The sequence below is a fragment of the Chenopodium album genome, chromosome 4 (genome assembly GCF_948465745.1).
Source record: "Chenopodium album chromosome 4, dcCheAlbu1.1, whole genome shotgun sequence".
Classification (NCBI taxonomy): domain Eukaryota; kingdom Viridiplantae; phylum Streptophyta; class Magnoliopsida; order Caryophyllales; family Amaranthaceae; genus Chenopodium; species Chenopodium album.
In genome coordinates, this window is record NC_137837.1 from 2050846 (window position 1) to 2065135 (window position 14290).

General features: G+C 33.5%; 1 protein-coding gene and 1 pseudogene across 2 annotated transcripts; both read right to left on the bottom strand.

The window, feature by feature from the left end:
- Positions 1-846: 846 nt before the first annotated feature.
- Positions 847-4335, bottom strand: LOC145626898 (uncharacterized; annotated as a pseudogene).
- Positions 4336-5567: 1232 nt separating this feature from the next.
- LOC145628475 (uncharacterized) lies at positions 5568-10936 on the bottom strand. 2 transcript variants are annotated; one of them, XM_081680773.1, is made up of 13 exons: positions 10613-10936; positions 10436-10533; positions 9623-9705; positions 9338-9464; positions 9018-9081; positions 8712-8809; positions 8539-8623; positions 7877-8000; positions 7390-7491; positions 7114-7178; positions 6444-6525; positions 6222-6301; positions 5568-5954 (listed from the first exon to the last, which is right to left on the bottom strand). In XM_081680773.1, the coding sequence occupies exons 1-13, from the start codon at positions 10855-10857 to the stop codon at positions 5915-5917; spliced, it is 1293 nt and encodes a 430-aa protein (XP_081536899.1). In that variant the 5' UTR covers positions 10858-10936; the 3' UTR covers positions 5568-5914. The 2 variants fall into 2 exon arrangements, with proteins under 2 accessions (XP_081536899.1, XP_081536898.1); XM_081680772.1 differs by having other exon boundaries at positions 5568-6110; positions 10613-10927.
- Between the last annotated feature and the right edge of the window lie 3354 nt (positions 10937-14290).

Sequence of the window (14290 nt, forward strand, 5' to 3'; positions counted from 1 at the left end):
ACAGTGCAGGATTTTCTTCTTCTTTTATGACTTGTGAAAGTTATGATTTGTGAGTACTACCTTATTTTACTCCTTTATTTTTGGAAAGAAATATGAAAAGACATGGATGGTTGTATGTGTCAAATACTGTACAAAAGTAAATGTGTTAGGACAACTAACACCAATTATTAGCCAATTAACTGTGATGAAATTGAAAGGTGCCTAATTATCTCATTTGCAAATATATCATGTACAAACGTACATTTTTCAATATTAATTTAGAATATTTATCACATTTCATTTGCCTAATTGATCGGAAATAGCCTCTAAAAATTTTTTTCCTAATGAAATAGTAAATCCGCAACATCAATTCATATTTCTCCGAATATAAAACTGAAGTTGATATGTTGAGAAAAAGGAAATAAGGAGGTCGAGAGTGTAATACACATTACATATAAGATTTAATGATTTGTGATCGACCAATTTATCATGTTCATGTAAGTATAGAATTATGAAGTATTGAAATACATGTAAATTTTACAATCTCATCAATGAATATTTAGTTAAGGTAAGTATTTGTATATACTTATAAGCAATTAAGATATTTGCACCAAAAAAAAAAAAGCAATTAAAATATGTATAGAGGTTGTGAATTATAAGCTTTTTTGAAGATAGATATTCAAACAATGAAAAATAAAAAAAGAGAAAAACAAGAAAATATGCTTCTTTTGAGAGGCTCTCCAATTTGCTGTTTATGGAGCAATATGATTGATTAGTAGGATTATTTGCAAATGTAGTTGTCAATCATCTATATAGTGCCATATGCAATGGGCCCATGTGAATTGACCTTCATGACCTTTAGTTTAGCCTTAACCTTTGGTCACTTGCCTTCTCCTTGTTTCAGCGGCCAAACACTCTTTCTATTTGGATAATATACTTGCTTTGTCAAATATTAATGTAATTAATTGTCAATTGTCATTTGCTAAAGCAATCAATTACTAGTAGATGTTTTTATATATTTGGTAATGAAAGTTTAAGTTCAAAGTCTAAGCTAAGTTGTTCATTCCATTTAAACACCTATTTTGTACTCAATTTCTTAAAAAAAAAAAGACGGAGAAAGTATTTATGACAGTGACACTTTATTCTTATATTAATTGCTCGCTCAAATTAGTCAGTCAAGTTGAATTCAACCGTCCTCAGACGTATATGCCTAGGCCAGGCTATGTTGGGTTTGACTCTCCACCATCCAAGGAGGCCTGTTGAATCATGCAAAATAAACATCATGAAATCAGCCTAAGATCAAGGACCAAATTAAAGTCAAGCAACTAAATTAAAGTCAGTTCATTAAAAATTGTACTTGTTCATCATAAAATTGATCGTTCCTTGAGCAGCGCGCTCCAATAAAACATTTCTTGCCTCTACTGCAATTCCTTCAGGCTATATACAAACATTTTTGTTTAGCAGCAGCAAGTTTAACAGGAAAATTTGATAAATAAACACAAAAAAAGGCATGAAAAATGTACGATGTAAGTCCTCGAATCCTGACATTAAAGGAGTCTAAAGCATGTACCTCTTCTGGAAACCACACCCCAGGTTGTGTATTACCTTCTAAGACTGCTAAGACAAATGCAGCAACAGATTTTCCAACCGATCTGTGAACAATTATGTACGTACAGCCTTAAACATGATCGAGCTTCACATTTGTACTCTATATAAGCTTATAACACAAAATGTACAAGTATTAAGACTATCTATAAGCCTGATATGATACTTACACACACAATCTCTCATGAGTAAATAATCCGACTGTACTGTACCCATTCGAACATTCCAAATCAACCTATCAGATAGAAAGAATGACATAAATCATTTGTAAATAACCATCAACTAATTAATGATATGAAGGGACTGTTAACAGATTATACCCTCATTGAGATATGCTCCCCCACAATACCATCAACTGCGCGAACTGTAGGATTACACAACTCAACCAATTTCTCAATCTTTGTTCTGTCCCTTAAATAATCCTGCATAATCCAGTGACACAAGCTCATGGATGTATTGTATAACACGAAGTATGACATCCCGGTTAACCAACTGCAGCAATCTAAATTATACCAGTGGTAGAAGATCTGTCATCACGGACATTCCCCAGTTCCAAAAGAAGGGTGCAGTCCCTAATCTAGCACAGACAGTTGGTACTCCCAGAACTTCATGAGCACTTCTTACTTCTGGCAGATGTCTGCAGAAAAATCAGTATTCCTTGTCAAATTAAGTAACATCTTCTACTGATAAGTAACAGATGCTATACATTAGGATCATAGCTTACAACAACATAAAAGGAACATACTAAGATGGTCGATAGCAGTTGAATGAAATATATTGTTCTTGACAGAAAACAGAAGAAAATAATACTTTTCAATATTAGTAACTTACAGCAAATATACATCCCTTTTATTAATTCCTTTTCCAAAATTGACATTAAGCATCCCACTATAAGGCTTTAGTTTGACCTTTTCACCTGATTTTACAACAAGACTTCATAGGATGAAACCTTTGATGAATGCTTATAACCATGTAAAACAAAAAAGGGTTACAAAATGGAAGAAGTTAACCTTTGTTGTAGGCAATAACCTCTTCTCCTAGAAGTAAAAAGCTTGTCGACAATACTGTTGGACCAGCACCTCCAGTACCGGATGTGTAGTAAGAGAATCTGAGAATAACATTCAACAAGCAATATTCCCAGTGAACTACTCACATAAGACCGTCTTAATTAATCAAGTCAAGAAAAGAGCTGCATAAAACTTGAAATTAAGATCTACGCAGCACAAACTGTGAAGGTTGATCACGGGTTAACAAAACATAACAACGAAACTTTAAGAACAGAAATGATCACCTAAGCTTTTCAGGTTCACCCCTGCCTTCATCTCTTGCAGCACGAACAAGTTCTGCAGCCATCACTGTCATCATAATTCCAGTGGAACGAAAATAAAATAAGGAATGTCAATCAATCAAACAAAATATAATTGGAAGCAGACTCTTTGGCAACACTTAGGCTTGCACATGCTTAAAATTTTCATACCCCAAGCATGAATTCGACTCTAGAATGTCATGAACAGATCATGTCAACACAAAAAATATGGAAAGGACAATGAGAAAAAAAAATACCATTGCTAACACCAGGGCAAATCCCGGCAGTTGTGATAGCAGGAACATTAGCAGCAATAGCATCTTTACAAAACGATTTGGCACGAGATGCATAATTTGTATCATCACAAACATCAATATATGCTGTCTGTATATAAGATCACAAAAGTATGAGTCAAGAAAACACATACACAAAATGTCCCAAAAACGAAAACTAGTACTAGCTATTGACTCTTAAACACAATAATGTACATTAATACATAATGAGAATCACATTACAAGCAATCATCCATCAACAAAATCATCTAAGTACGCGCTTAGATTATGACCTCATCTCACCTTTGCACGAATAGCAGCTTCGAGTACTGAGCATTTTTCTGTCTGCTGGAAAGGCCCTGCAGTGTGAACTACAAGATCTACATCTGAAAACAAATACTGTAACAAAATTAATAATGTTCATTTTAAATTAAGTATGTGTCATGTACCTTATATTCAACTTTCCTATGATCAAAAAGTTAAGAATTGTTGTTATATATACTCTTAATTCTAAAAAAAATCACCTTGTAAAGCATCCTCTAATATTTCTGCATTATCTATATCAACCTCAACAAACTCCACCCCAAGATTTCTCACCATTGCTGCTCCTTTCTCCCTCCATAATATAATCAAACCAAACATTTAAAAATAATCCATGAATGTTAGCAACTTACTTCCTCGATTCGAAAACAGATGCATCACTTGACTTTTTGCACTTTTTTCATACCTCCCCTTAACTTAATTTTTTCTAATTTAATATATGATGTAAAAATCTATCTTAAATATATATTTTCAACGTGTCATTTTTCATAATATTTACATTTAGAGATATTTAGAAATATTAGTAAACTTATTTAATTTATTGATGAGTAATTGAGTATATATATGTCAAAAATATAAATTCATTTATTTTGAGACAAAGGGAGTACGTGGAAACACAAAAACGAACAAATAAAGAAAGACAAATACCGATTTCGACCACCAACAACAATACGAAGTTGAGGAGAAAGCTTAGAAAGAGCCAACACTACCAGTACCACCCAAAACCAACACCCTAGGATTCGAAACCTTATAACTACCAGCAGTACATTCTCTATCCTTAACCGAGCTCGCAACCGCCGTCAACGGTGGCATTGCGGTTTTCAAGTTAAGGAGTAAAGAATAACCCGCCATAATTTTTCTCTCCTCTCAAATATGAGAAAATAATAGACCATGTATTATGTAGTCAATGTATACACAATACACTTGTTTAAACATTGGGTTCCAATCATCTGGGCAAAGTTAACGTAATTGGATGATTTGGATGCATGTGTGAGATGTGATGGAGATACCTAATCCATCAATAATTTAAACTTTCCAAAATTGTACGTTGGATCTTATGGCTCAAGCTCAACCCGTACCAAATTTTATTGTGTTGAATTGGTCCATGCACTGTAATCTTCATTTGCGAGAAATGTCACTAAATAAAAATGTCACTAAATGTTTAATTGTTTATTGATGAAGATAAACTTGTATTTTCTCATATTAATAAAAATAGAATGGGGAAATTTTATTTAAGGTTCATCTTCATTATACTAGTGCAAACCACATTTAAAATCATTCAAGATTAGGTGGGATTGATGGTTCTTTAGTATACGGGAATAATAGGTTTGATAATTTATGACAACAGGCACTTCATGAATGAGATAATGAACGACTGAATGTAGGCATGTGCTTGTGGTGGCATTAGAAACTATTTGAAATCATGCTAGGCTTCAGACAATCAAAAATATCTAGTCTTTCTTTTAGGCACGTTTTTATTAAAAGAGAAGCAGTAGTGTATACGAAAAGCAATTGGTCTTGTATGAATCCGGTCTACAATAAATTATTGTAGACCCAAATTTTGACACTTTCAAATAATATAATCACATTCTGGATGATATAATCACCTTTTTAGATGATATTATTATCTTTTTGTGAGTCATATTTTGATTTCATATTAAACCATTTAATGAGATTATATAATTATCTTTAGGATGATAAAATTTAAAAATCATCTTTTGAATGATCTAATTTACTATTTGATACTTTTTATAATAATAAATTCACTTTTTAAGTGATACATTTACATAACAGTTTCAAGATGATATAATCACTTTTGTAATAATATAATCACATTTCGTATGATATAATCACATTCGTATGGTATACTAGAAGGTTGGGTTTACAATAAGTTATTGTAGACCGGGTTTATTCTAGTCTTTACCTACGACAAGTTACCACGAATATTTAAAAATACATAAAATGAAATATAATTAAATTAATTTTTTTTTTTTTGGAGACGGGAAATTTCACTTTGACAAAGAAATTTTGTCAAAAAAAAAAGAAATTTTTAATTTCAAGTAAAGTGTTGTCTTAGATAAACATAAGAAAGTATACTCGTACTATATACTTGGTATGATTTTATGGATTACAAATGGTAAAGCTGTAAAAGTAACTCCACATCTCATAAACATGGTTTATTTAAGTTGAGATCATTCCTTGACAGGTCTTCTAAGCAATCATTTACAAATTCAATTTCAAAACTATATATTGTCACCTGAATCATTTACATATTTCTCCAGACTTTCTCCAAACCATAAGACGGAAGTTGATGTAAGATGGTATAGTAGAGGCACCATCTTTCGTTACCATTCATTTGTTGAGTTGATTAAGCATCAGATTATAGATGCTTGAATGTCCATCTTGCAGACATTTGAAGGTAACTCATGGATCATGATTCAAACTGTTGTTTGCTAAGCTTTGTCATCGACCTCGTAGAAACAGCAAAGTTAGAACTGTCACTTCATTGTTGTATGGTGGTATAGAACTATCAGCTGAAACCTGTCACTCAAATTCAGTGCAGCATATCTCAGACATATATGCCTAAGCCAAGCTCTTTTGGGTTTGTCTCCACCATCCAAGGAGGCCTGTTAACACAAAATGAGGACCATGAATATGCCGAAGATCAAGAACAAAAACAGAACAATTAGATTAGTCGTTTAATAAAAAAATAAAATAAAATAAAATAAAAATTGTACTTGTTCATCACAAAGTTGATCGTTCCTTGGGCTGCACGCTCCAATAAAACATTCCTGGCCTCTACTGCAATTCCTTCAGGCTATATTTAAAAATAAAAACATTTTTGTTCAATAACATCAAGTTAACAGGAATAATTTGGGGGAGGGGATGGGGGGCAGGTCATGAAAGTGTATGATTGAAGTTCTCAGGTATTTGACAATAGAGGACCTTGAAGTATGTACCTCTTCAGGAAACCATACCCCAGGCTGCGTACTACCCTCTAAGACTGCAAGGACAAATGCAGCAGTAGATACTCCAACCGATCTGTGAACAAGTAATACACTAATGGTGAAGCGGACTTTTTTTAGGAAAAGTGCCTTAAACATTCTTAACATTTGCACTCTTAAGCCAGCTATACAATATTGCAAGAATTAGGTGAAAAGGATCCCAAAACAACAGCAAAAGATGATAGCTAGAAGATTCCTGGTAGAGACACAGAAAAAGTCCTCAACTAAATTCATCACCAGGTAATATTACATCAATACTAGACCATCATACTAAAAGTAGGGTCCTGCCTTCTTACATAGATTGCAGTCTCAGAATATATTTCCACTCCTAGTATATAGTTCTATTTTCTTTAACAGCATATTTACGCATGTCAAAGTATCCTACACCTTTATTAGAAAGCATTATACCAGAGATAGACACTGCAAAAGTCCCATTAAATATTCTGAAAAGTCTGTTTTTAAATTCCAAAAGATTCAAGCAATGCTGCTTCTGGGAATGTGATGTCTTTTAAAATTTCATAAAGTGCAGCAAGCTCAACCCAAGCAATAAACACACAACCAGCATGTCAATTTTATACGGAGTAAGGAGTAACAGCTGGGCTAAAACTATAAACCTGATACTTACACTGACAAGCTCTTATGAGTGAATACACCAATTGTACTGCGTCCATTTGAACAATCCAAATCAACCTGTCAAATAGATATAAAATCGTAAATAGCCACTTACCTAACCTGGGGGAAAGCAGTATAGATGACCACAATTACAAGGGGATTGTAACAAATTAAGCAAAGCACTGCTTTAGTTGTACAATCTTACTCTGGGAGACTCGTTAGAACTTAGAATTTTAGAAGTGATACTAGGAATAATTTGTATAACACTAATCAGTTTACAGCACCTTACCCTCATTGACACACGCTCCCCTGCAATACCATCAACTGCACGAACTACAGGGTCAAACAACTCAACCAACTGTTGAACCTTTGTTCTGTCCCTTAGAAATTCCTGCATAATCCAGTCACATGAGCTCATGGTTGTATAATATGGTGTCTGGTTAACCAACTGCAGCAACCTACATGCACAGGTTTTTTTTTTTTTTAATCCCTTTTAATGGTCAATACCAACATGCTGAGTGTTCAGTGTGACTTGTAAAAGATTATCAATGGCCTTCATAATATATACCCAAAAAATAAAATAAAATCAAATCAAATCAAAATATCCATCTAGCAATGAACCCTTTATGCTTTCTACTGAATTTTCTGGCAAATAACGTCAGTTTCTATGGGTATCTCTATGTAAGGCAATTTATAGTTTGTCCACTAGCCCAACAATAGAGCCATTGTCTACAGCAGCCAAAACTAGCAAAATAACAGAAGAGAATAAATTATACCGGTGGTAAAAGATTTGTCATTATGGCCATTCCCCAGTTCCAAAAGAAGGGTGCAGTTCCGAATCTAGCACTGACAGTTGGTACTCCCAGAACTTCATGAGTACTTCTTACTTCTGGCAGATTCCTGGAGAAAATATACTATTTCTTATAAATTTGAGGGACATTCTCCAGTTATACACTAGGATCATTAATGGCTGCACAAAGCAAGCAAAAGTTTGATACAGCCTTTCCATGGTTCAAATAGATGTTTTAGTCACAAAAAAGGAGAAGAGGATTCACCCCTAAGCCAGCACCTGGATGCAAATCGGTGTATTGCACTCATGAGGGTAATCACGGAGTTCAATTCAGTTAATTAATAAGGAAGCACAATTAAATACACTCAAGAATCGTAGCTGTATGACCCTGCATCTACTAAGTTTTGGACCTGGAGACAGATCATTTGAAGGGGCTATATCATTTCCAGGCCAATAGATATTTAGAAAATGTAAATATTTTTATTGCCAAACACAGAGATCAAATGTTCAAAAACAACCCAGCACACATCTCATATCCAGGTAGCCAAAAAGGCAAAAACAGTTGAATGAAATTCACAATAATCAATGAAGTGATCTAGCAACAACTAAGCCTTAGTCAAACAAAAAAATTTCACATTAGTAACTTACAGCAAAAATACATCCTTCTTATTGACCCCTCTTCCAAAATCAACATTTAGCATCCCACTATAAGGCTTTAGTTTGACCTTTTCACCTGTATTCCCAACAAGACATCATGAGATGAAAAGATTGCTAGTGAACACGTATAACAACATAACGTAACAAAATGGAAGAAAGAAAACCTTTGTTGTAGGCAACAACCTCTTCTCCTAATAGTAAAAAGCTTGTAGACAATATTGTTGGACCAGCACCTCCAGTACCCGCTGTATAGTAAGAGAATCTGAAGGTAACATGAAACAAAAAAGACCCAGTGAACTCACATTAGACGTCTTGCATAAAGGCATGCAAACTAACATAATCAAGTAAAAAGAGTATGGAACACATTCCATGCCAGAGATATGACAAGAGTTACATGAAACTTTATATCAAATGTATTTAAGGTTGATCACAAAACACGATATCAAAACCTCAAGAACAGAAATGATCACCTTAGCCTTTCAGGTTCACCCTTGCCTTCATCTTTTGCTGCACGAACAAGTTCTGCAGCCATCACTGTCATCATAATTCCAGTGATATAGGAAAATAATGAGTTAGGACTTAGGAGTCAACCAAACAATATATAAACAGTAGAAAGAAAACTCATTGGCAACACTTAAGCTCGTAAGATTTAGTTAATCATGTGTAACGAAAATCCCCCGTAACACAAGGTAAATTAGACTCTAAAATGCCGTGAATAATTTCATGCAATGTTAAGAATATGGATGGATAGGGAGAAAAATGAATAGTAAAAATGTTCAAATATAAGAACCATTGCTCACTCCAGGGTAAATCCCGGCAGTTGTGATAGCTGGAATATTAGCAGCAATTGCATCTTTGCAAAATGATTTGGCACGAAATGCATAACTCGTATCATCACAAACGTCAACATATGCTGTCTGAAAGAAGATTGCGTAAGTATGTGTCAAGAAAACAAAAAAAAAAAACTACGAAAAGCCAAACTAGTTTTGACTCTTAAACACAATGAGAATAAAAACAAGCAATAATCCGTAACATAACCATCTAAAAAAAAGCTTAGATAATTACCTCATCTCACCTTGGTACGAATAGCAGCTTCAAGTACAGGACATTTTTCTGTCTGCTGGAAAGGCCCTGCGGTGTGAACTACAAGATCTACATCTGAAAAGAAAGCAGCAAATGTTCATAACATATATAATGCACTACGTATTAATAATCGACCAAACTAAAATATATTATAAAATAATATCAGTACGTAACTACATACTACACATAGACGCACACAACAATACAACATGATTATAAAAAACATGATCCCCTAAACAACTTGTTAGGTAGTTGGTAGCTGGTTATAAATAGCGGTAATGGGAATGAATTCACGTGTACATTAACAAGCAAACAACATTCTAATGTCCATAGCAATGCAATCTCATCCCAAATTTGTGTTTTTCTTCATAAATTTCCATTACTTCCCAATACCACCCCAAATAATTTGAATGGCAATGGAGATTTGTGAAAGAATATTTTAGCATGAACAATCATTGCCGCGGGAATGGACCTTGATTTCTTTCATGTACAAATTCATTCCCATCGCCACCATTTACTACCACTAAACAAACGGTGTGTAGATATCAAATCAAAGAGGCCTAATCGCCATTGGCCTTGAAAATTGGATTAGTTGCAGAAATGATCAGTAATCAAATACTTCAACTTTGCAGCATTTACGGTTACATGCGGCAATTTACTAAAGTAAACTGAATTAATTGGCTAATTTCAAACTGCAATTGTACTAATTAAAATTGAAAATTTTAAAATTTAAAATTCAATAATCTAGCAACTCCATTTCTTCCACCACATTTAGTTCAAATTCCAGAAAATATAGAAATAATACCTTGTAAAGCAGCGTCCAATCTGTCCACATTATCTATATCAACCTCAACAAACTCAGATTTCTCTCCAAGGTTTTTCACCATTGCTGCTCCTTTCTCCCTTCATAATCAAATCAAACAATTAAATAAAAAAAAATCTATCACAATTCACAAACCCTAGAAATCTGGAGAAATTTTACCGATTTCGACCGCCGACAACAATACGAAGTTCAGGAGAAAGCTTCGAAAGAGCTACAGCAGTAGAACCACCAACTCTTCCGGTACCGCCCAAAACCAAAACCCTAGAATTCCGAATTTTATCGCTGGAAACTGCGATATCAATCTTCGGCTTGGAAATTTCTCTCTCCTTAACTGAGCTCGCAAAAACCGCCATTAATGGCGGCGCCGAGCTTTTGAAGTGTAGGAGCATCGAACCTCCCGCCATATTTTCTCTCTCCTCCCTGAAATGAAAAATGGAAGATGATGAACTGAGAGGAGTAGTTGCTTCGGTTATCTCAGTTTATCGTGGTTGATGACGTGGCGGTTTGTGAATTTGGTGGTTTTGAGTTTGTATACGTGTCATCGTTTGGGATCATTTTTTATTTGGTCTTTTTTATTGGGCTTCCTGATTTGGGCTTAACCTCAATTGTGATGACCAAGTCCATGCCCAATAAACATTTTTCCTAATGGCTTAATGAATGTAATATGTATGTTGAGATTAGATATACTCCCTCCGTGTTTTTTTAAGTGATACATATTGACCGGCACATAGTTTTAGGCAATTTAATTGACTTAAATAAAATAAGAGGTAAGTGGGGTAGTGGAGTATTAAAGAATTGTTAAAAAAAATAGTGGGGTTAATAGTTTATTGAAAAGTAATGAATCTGAGATGAAAGATATAATAAAATAGTAGTAGTGGGTTTGGGTGGGGACCATGAGATGAGAGAGATATAATATTTTAATGTATTATTTTGCCCAAAAGGAAATGTATCACTTAAAAAAACACGGCCAGAAATGGAAAATGTATCACTTAAAAAAACACAGAGGGAGTAGAGAGAAATTAGGCGACTTTGTAAAAATGCAATTTTTAAAAATATACACATCGTAATTTACAAGAATGGATAAAGTATAATATTAGTAAATACTAAATAGTTGATACTAGAAACTTGTATTATTTTCAAGTATAAAGTTTGATTAATTATTATATGCCTTAAATTTACGTCTTTTATATGCAACACTTTATTCACTAGGGCATGTTCTCTTCAGATTATTTTCGGTTAAGTTCAGTTCTTAATTTCCTTCTCTCATAAAATATTCAATTCAGTCAATCAGAACAGGCCCTTACTAGCTAGTTGGAAGGCTTTGGAGCCAACATCGTATCGAAGGCTCGGGGAGCAATTAGAGACTGTTAATGTGGTGTTATCTTTGAGAGTCGAACGAATTGGTAAATATAGAATAGATCAACATACATCCTTCATTCTATTCTAAATGCATTGTAGTGAATACTTGACTTTAACTAAATGTGAGAGACTCAGGGAATTTAAGGTTATCATTAGATAAATAAATTAAAGTAATATCGCTAGTTTGCTACTAATTATCAACCTATCAAAAAGAACGAACTATGTTTCAATCATAAGAGGACGGAAGAAGTTTATGTTATGCACCCGGGTCATCGAGTGTGTATAACGGTTAAAAAACGGGGTTCACGGGGTCATGATAAAAGGGGTGTAGTGGCCCAGCCCAATATAGAAGAAAGAGAGGTAGAGAAAAAAGCACGTGTTGAAGCAAGTATAACCAAGAAAAAGGTGGGGAGGTAGTAGTCAAGTAGTGTAGTACCCTCAAAATTATGGCACGCGGAAAATCGTATAAGGTAGTGTTTGGATTGGTCCCCATTGAAAAAAGAATATGGTTCTTGCTTTCAATTTACTAGATTTCCATTTATTTTTTATTTCTAGACAATGTGACTAAGAAGGGCATTTTGGTAACTTCTGAATCTATGACGGTCCACACTCTCCGTAGTAGGAGTAGCATGCAATAACGTTATAATAATACGGTTTATGACTATTCAAAAAAAAAATATAATAATAATACGGTTTATGACCCCTCCTTGCATTCATTTATTTATACAGAGGTATATACTGTATTTTTTTTTTAAACGGCTATTAATAGTCATGTACTTTAAATAAGAGAAATCATACGAAGTGGTAGAGTACAACTTTTCCTTAAAATAACTTTCCAATTACAATGTGCTGTAATTCTGTAAATATTGTGATTTTTCTTTTTTAAGAAAGTGTTACAAATATTAAAAAATGAGAGGAATTAGTTATTTTTGTAATACATAGTATATCATCCCTTGTCAATACGGAGCTAGTATTTTCTTCCCTTTCATTCCTTAAAGAGTTTTAATACTCAACATTTTACTCGATGTATAAAGACTTGTAGTGAGTGGATAGATAATTTTATCTTTCGTTACTATACGTAAGATATATATACAATTGCTTTTTCAAACAAAACTTTTTTTTTTTTATAATACAAATAAAGTTTAATTTAGACGTGTAGAAGATGTCGATTAACTTATTGAAGTAGCTAGATTGAATGACATTTTTCATGAATTAAATGAATTAATTAAAGAACAGTACACCACAATTCCATTAAGTAGCATCAACCTAGGAATAAATTAGCTTAACATGTCCAAGACAAGCTTGTAACTCTAATAAGCTGCACCATCAATCCATGCATGCATGCAATGTTTTGGTCTCATCAATTCATTTTTTTTACAACACAGTCATCACGTAAAATAACTTTATTCTAATATTGCACAACCTTAAACAACAATATACGGAGTATTTTTTTTCTTCTACTTAAATGATTCTATAACCACACATGCATGCTAATTTCATTCTGTATTACGCTACAAAACATTATGTACTAAATATCCAAACTCGATCATATCAGGCCATATGTACGTACATACATAATCAAACATTATAATCTATAATCCCCGTATAATACGTCATTCATATACGAAGTAATTGATACAGAGTAATGTACTAATTGATGTCGGCTACATATCATACAAATGTGAAAAACAAAGAACATATTTTCAATCTGTAAAAAAGGTGGACAAATTAAAACTAGTCACTTGAAGAAAATAGCCAAACCTCTTTCAAAAAAAAAATAGCCAAACCGTCCAAAAAAAATTGTCTAGAAGATCACCATGATCCTATGAAATAACTACTGACAACCAAAGTGTGTAAAATAGAAGGTGAAAAATACGTTTAGTTGCATAAATTGGGGTATGACCTTATTACAGCTGGATTTTTTATTTATTTTTTATTTTTAATAAAAGTTCACGAGCTCAAAAAAATAAAAAAATAAAAAATAAATTAAAAGCATTTGAATGAGCTGGAGTTTCTCTTTTGCTGCTGCTCTGATATTATTATTATTATTATTGACCCATATATATAAATTGGGCCCCATTTATATACAACACACAATTGTATTGATCGTCGTCTGTATTCTGCTTATACTATCTGATTTGCAATCTGTCAAGTGTTACTAATCTATATACCCCCCAACCCATCATCATAATTTATTCATGCATCAATGATAATTAGTACATCGTATATTACTCCGTAGTTAATATAATTACGGATCGGGGTAAATATGTAGGGTGGTACTACTGATTCCTTTGAAATGGTTTTGTTTTATGTTAGGATTACAATATTGTGACTTTGGCCTGATGAGAATGCGTGTTAGAGTTGTACATATTATGTTGTATGGATTTTTGAGAGTACATAAGAATATACTTAATCCCATTAGGTCACTTTAGTTTGTAAATTTGGGCAAATTGGTGTGCTACAAAATCCAATCATGTA

What these genes read in the sequence shown, in the direction of transcription:
- LOC145628475 (XM_081680772.1), bottom strand. Translation starts at nt 10,857, where the DNA reads ATGGCGGGAGGTTCGATGCTCCTACACTTCAAAAGCTCGGCGCCGCCA. An exon ending in AAGCTGCTATTCGTACCAAG is followed by an intron (nt 9,465 to 9,622) that starts GTGAGATGAGGT and finishes ATCTTCTTTCAG; the next exon opens with ACAGCATATGTTGACGTTTG. An exon ending in ATCAACTTTGTGATGAACAA is followed by an intron (nt 6,111 to 6,221) that starts GTACAATTTTTA and finishes TTGTGTTAACAG; the next exon opens with GCCTCCTTGGATGGTGGAGA.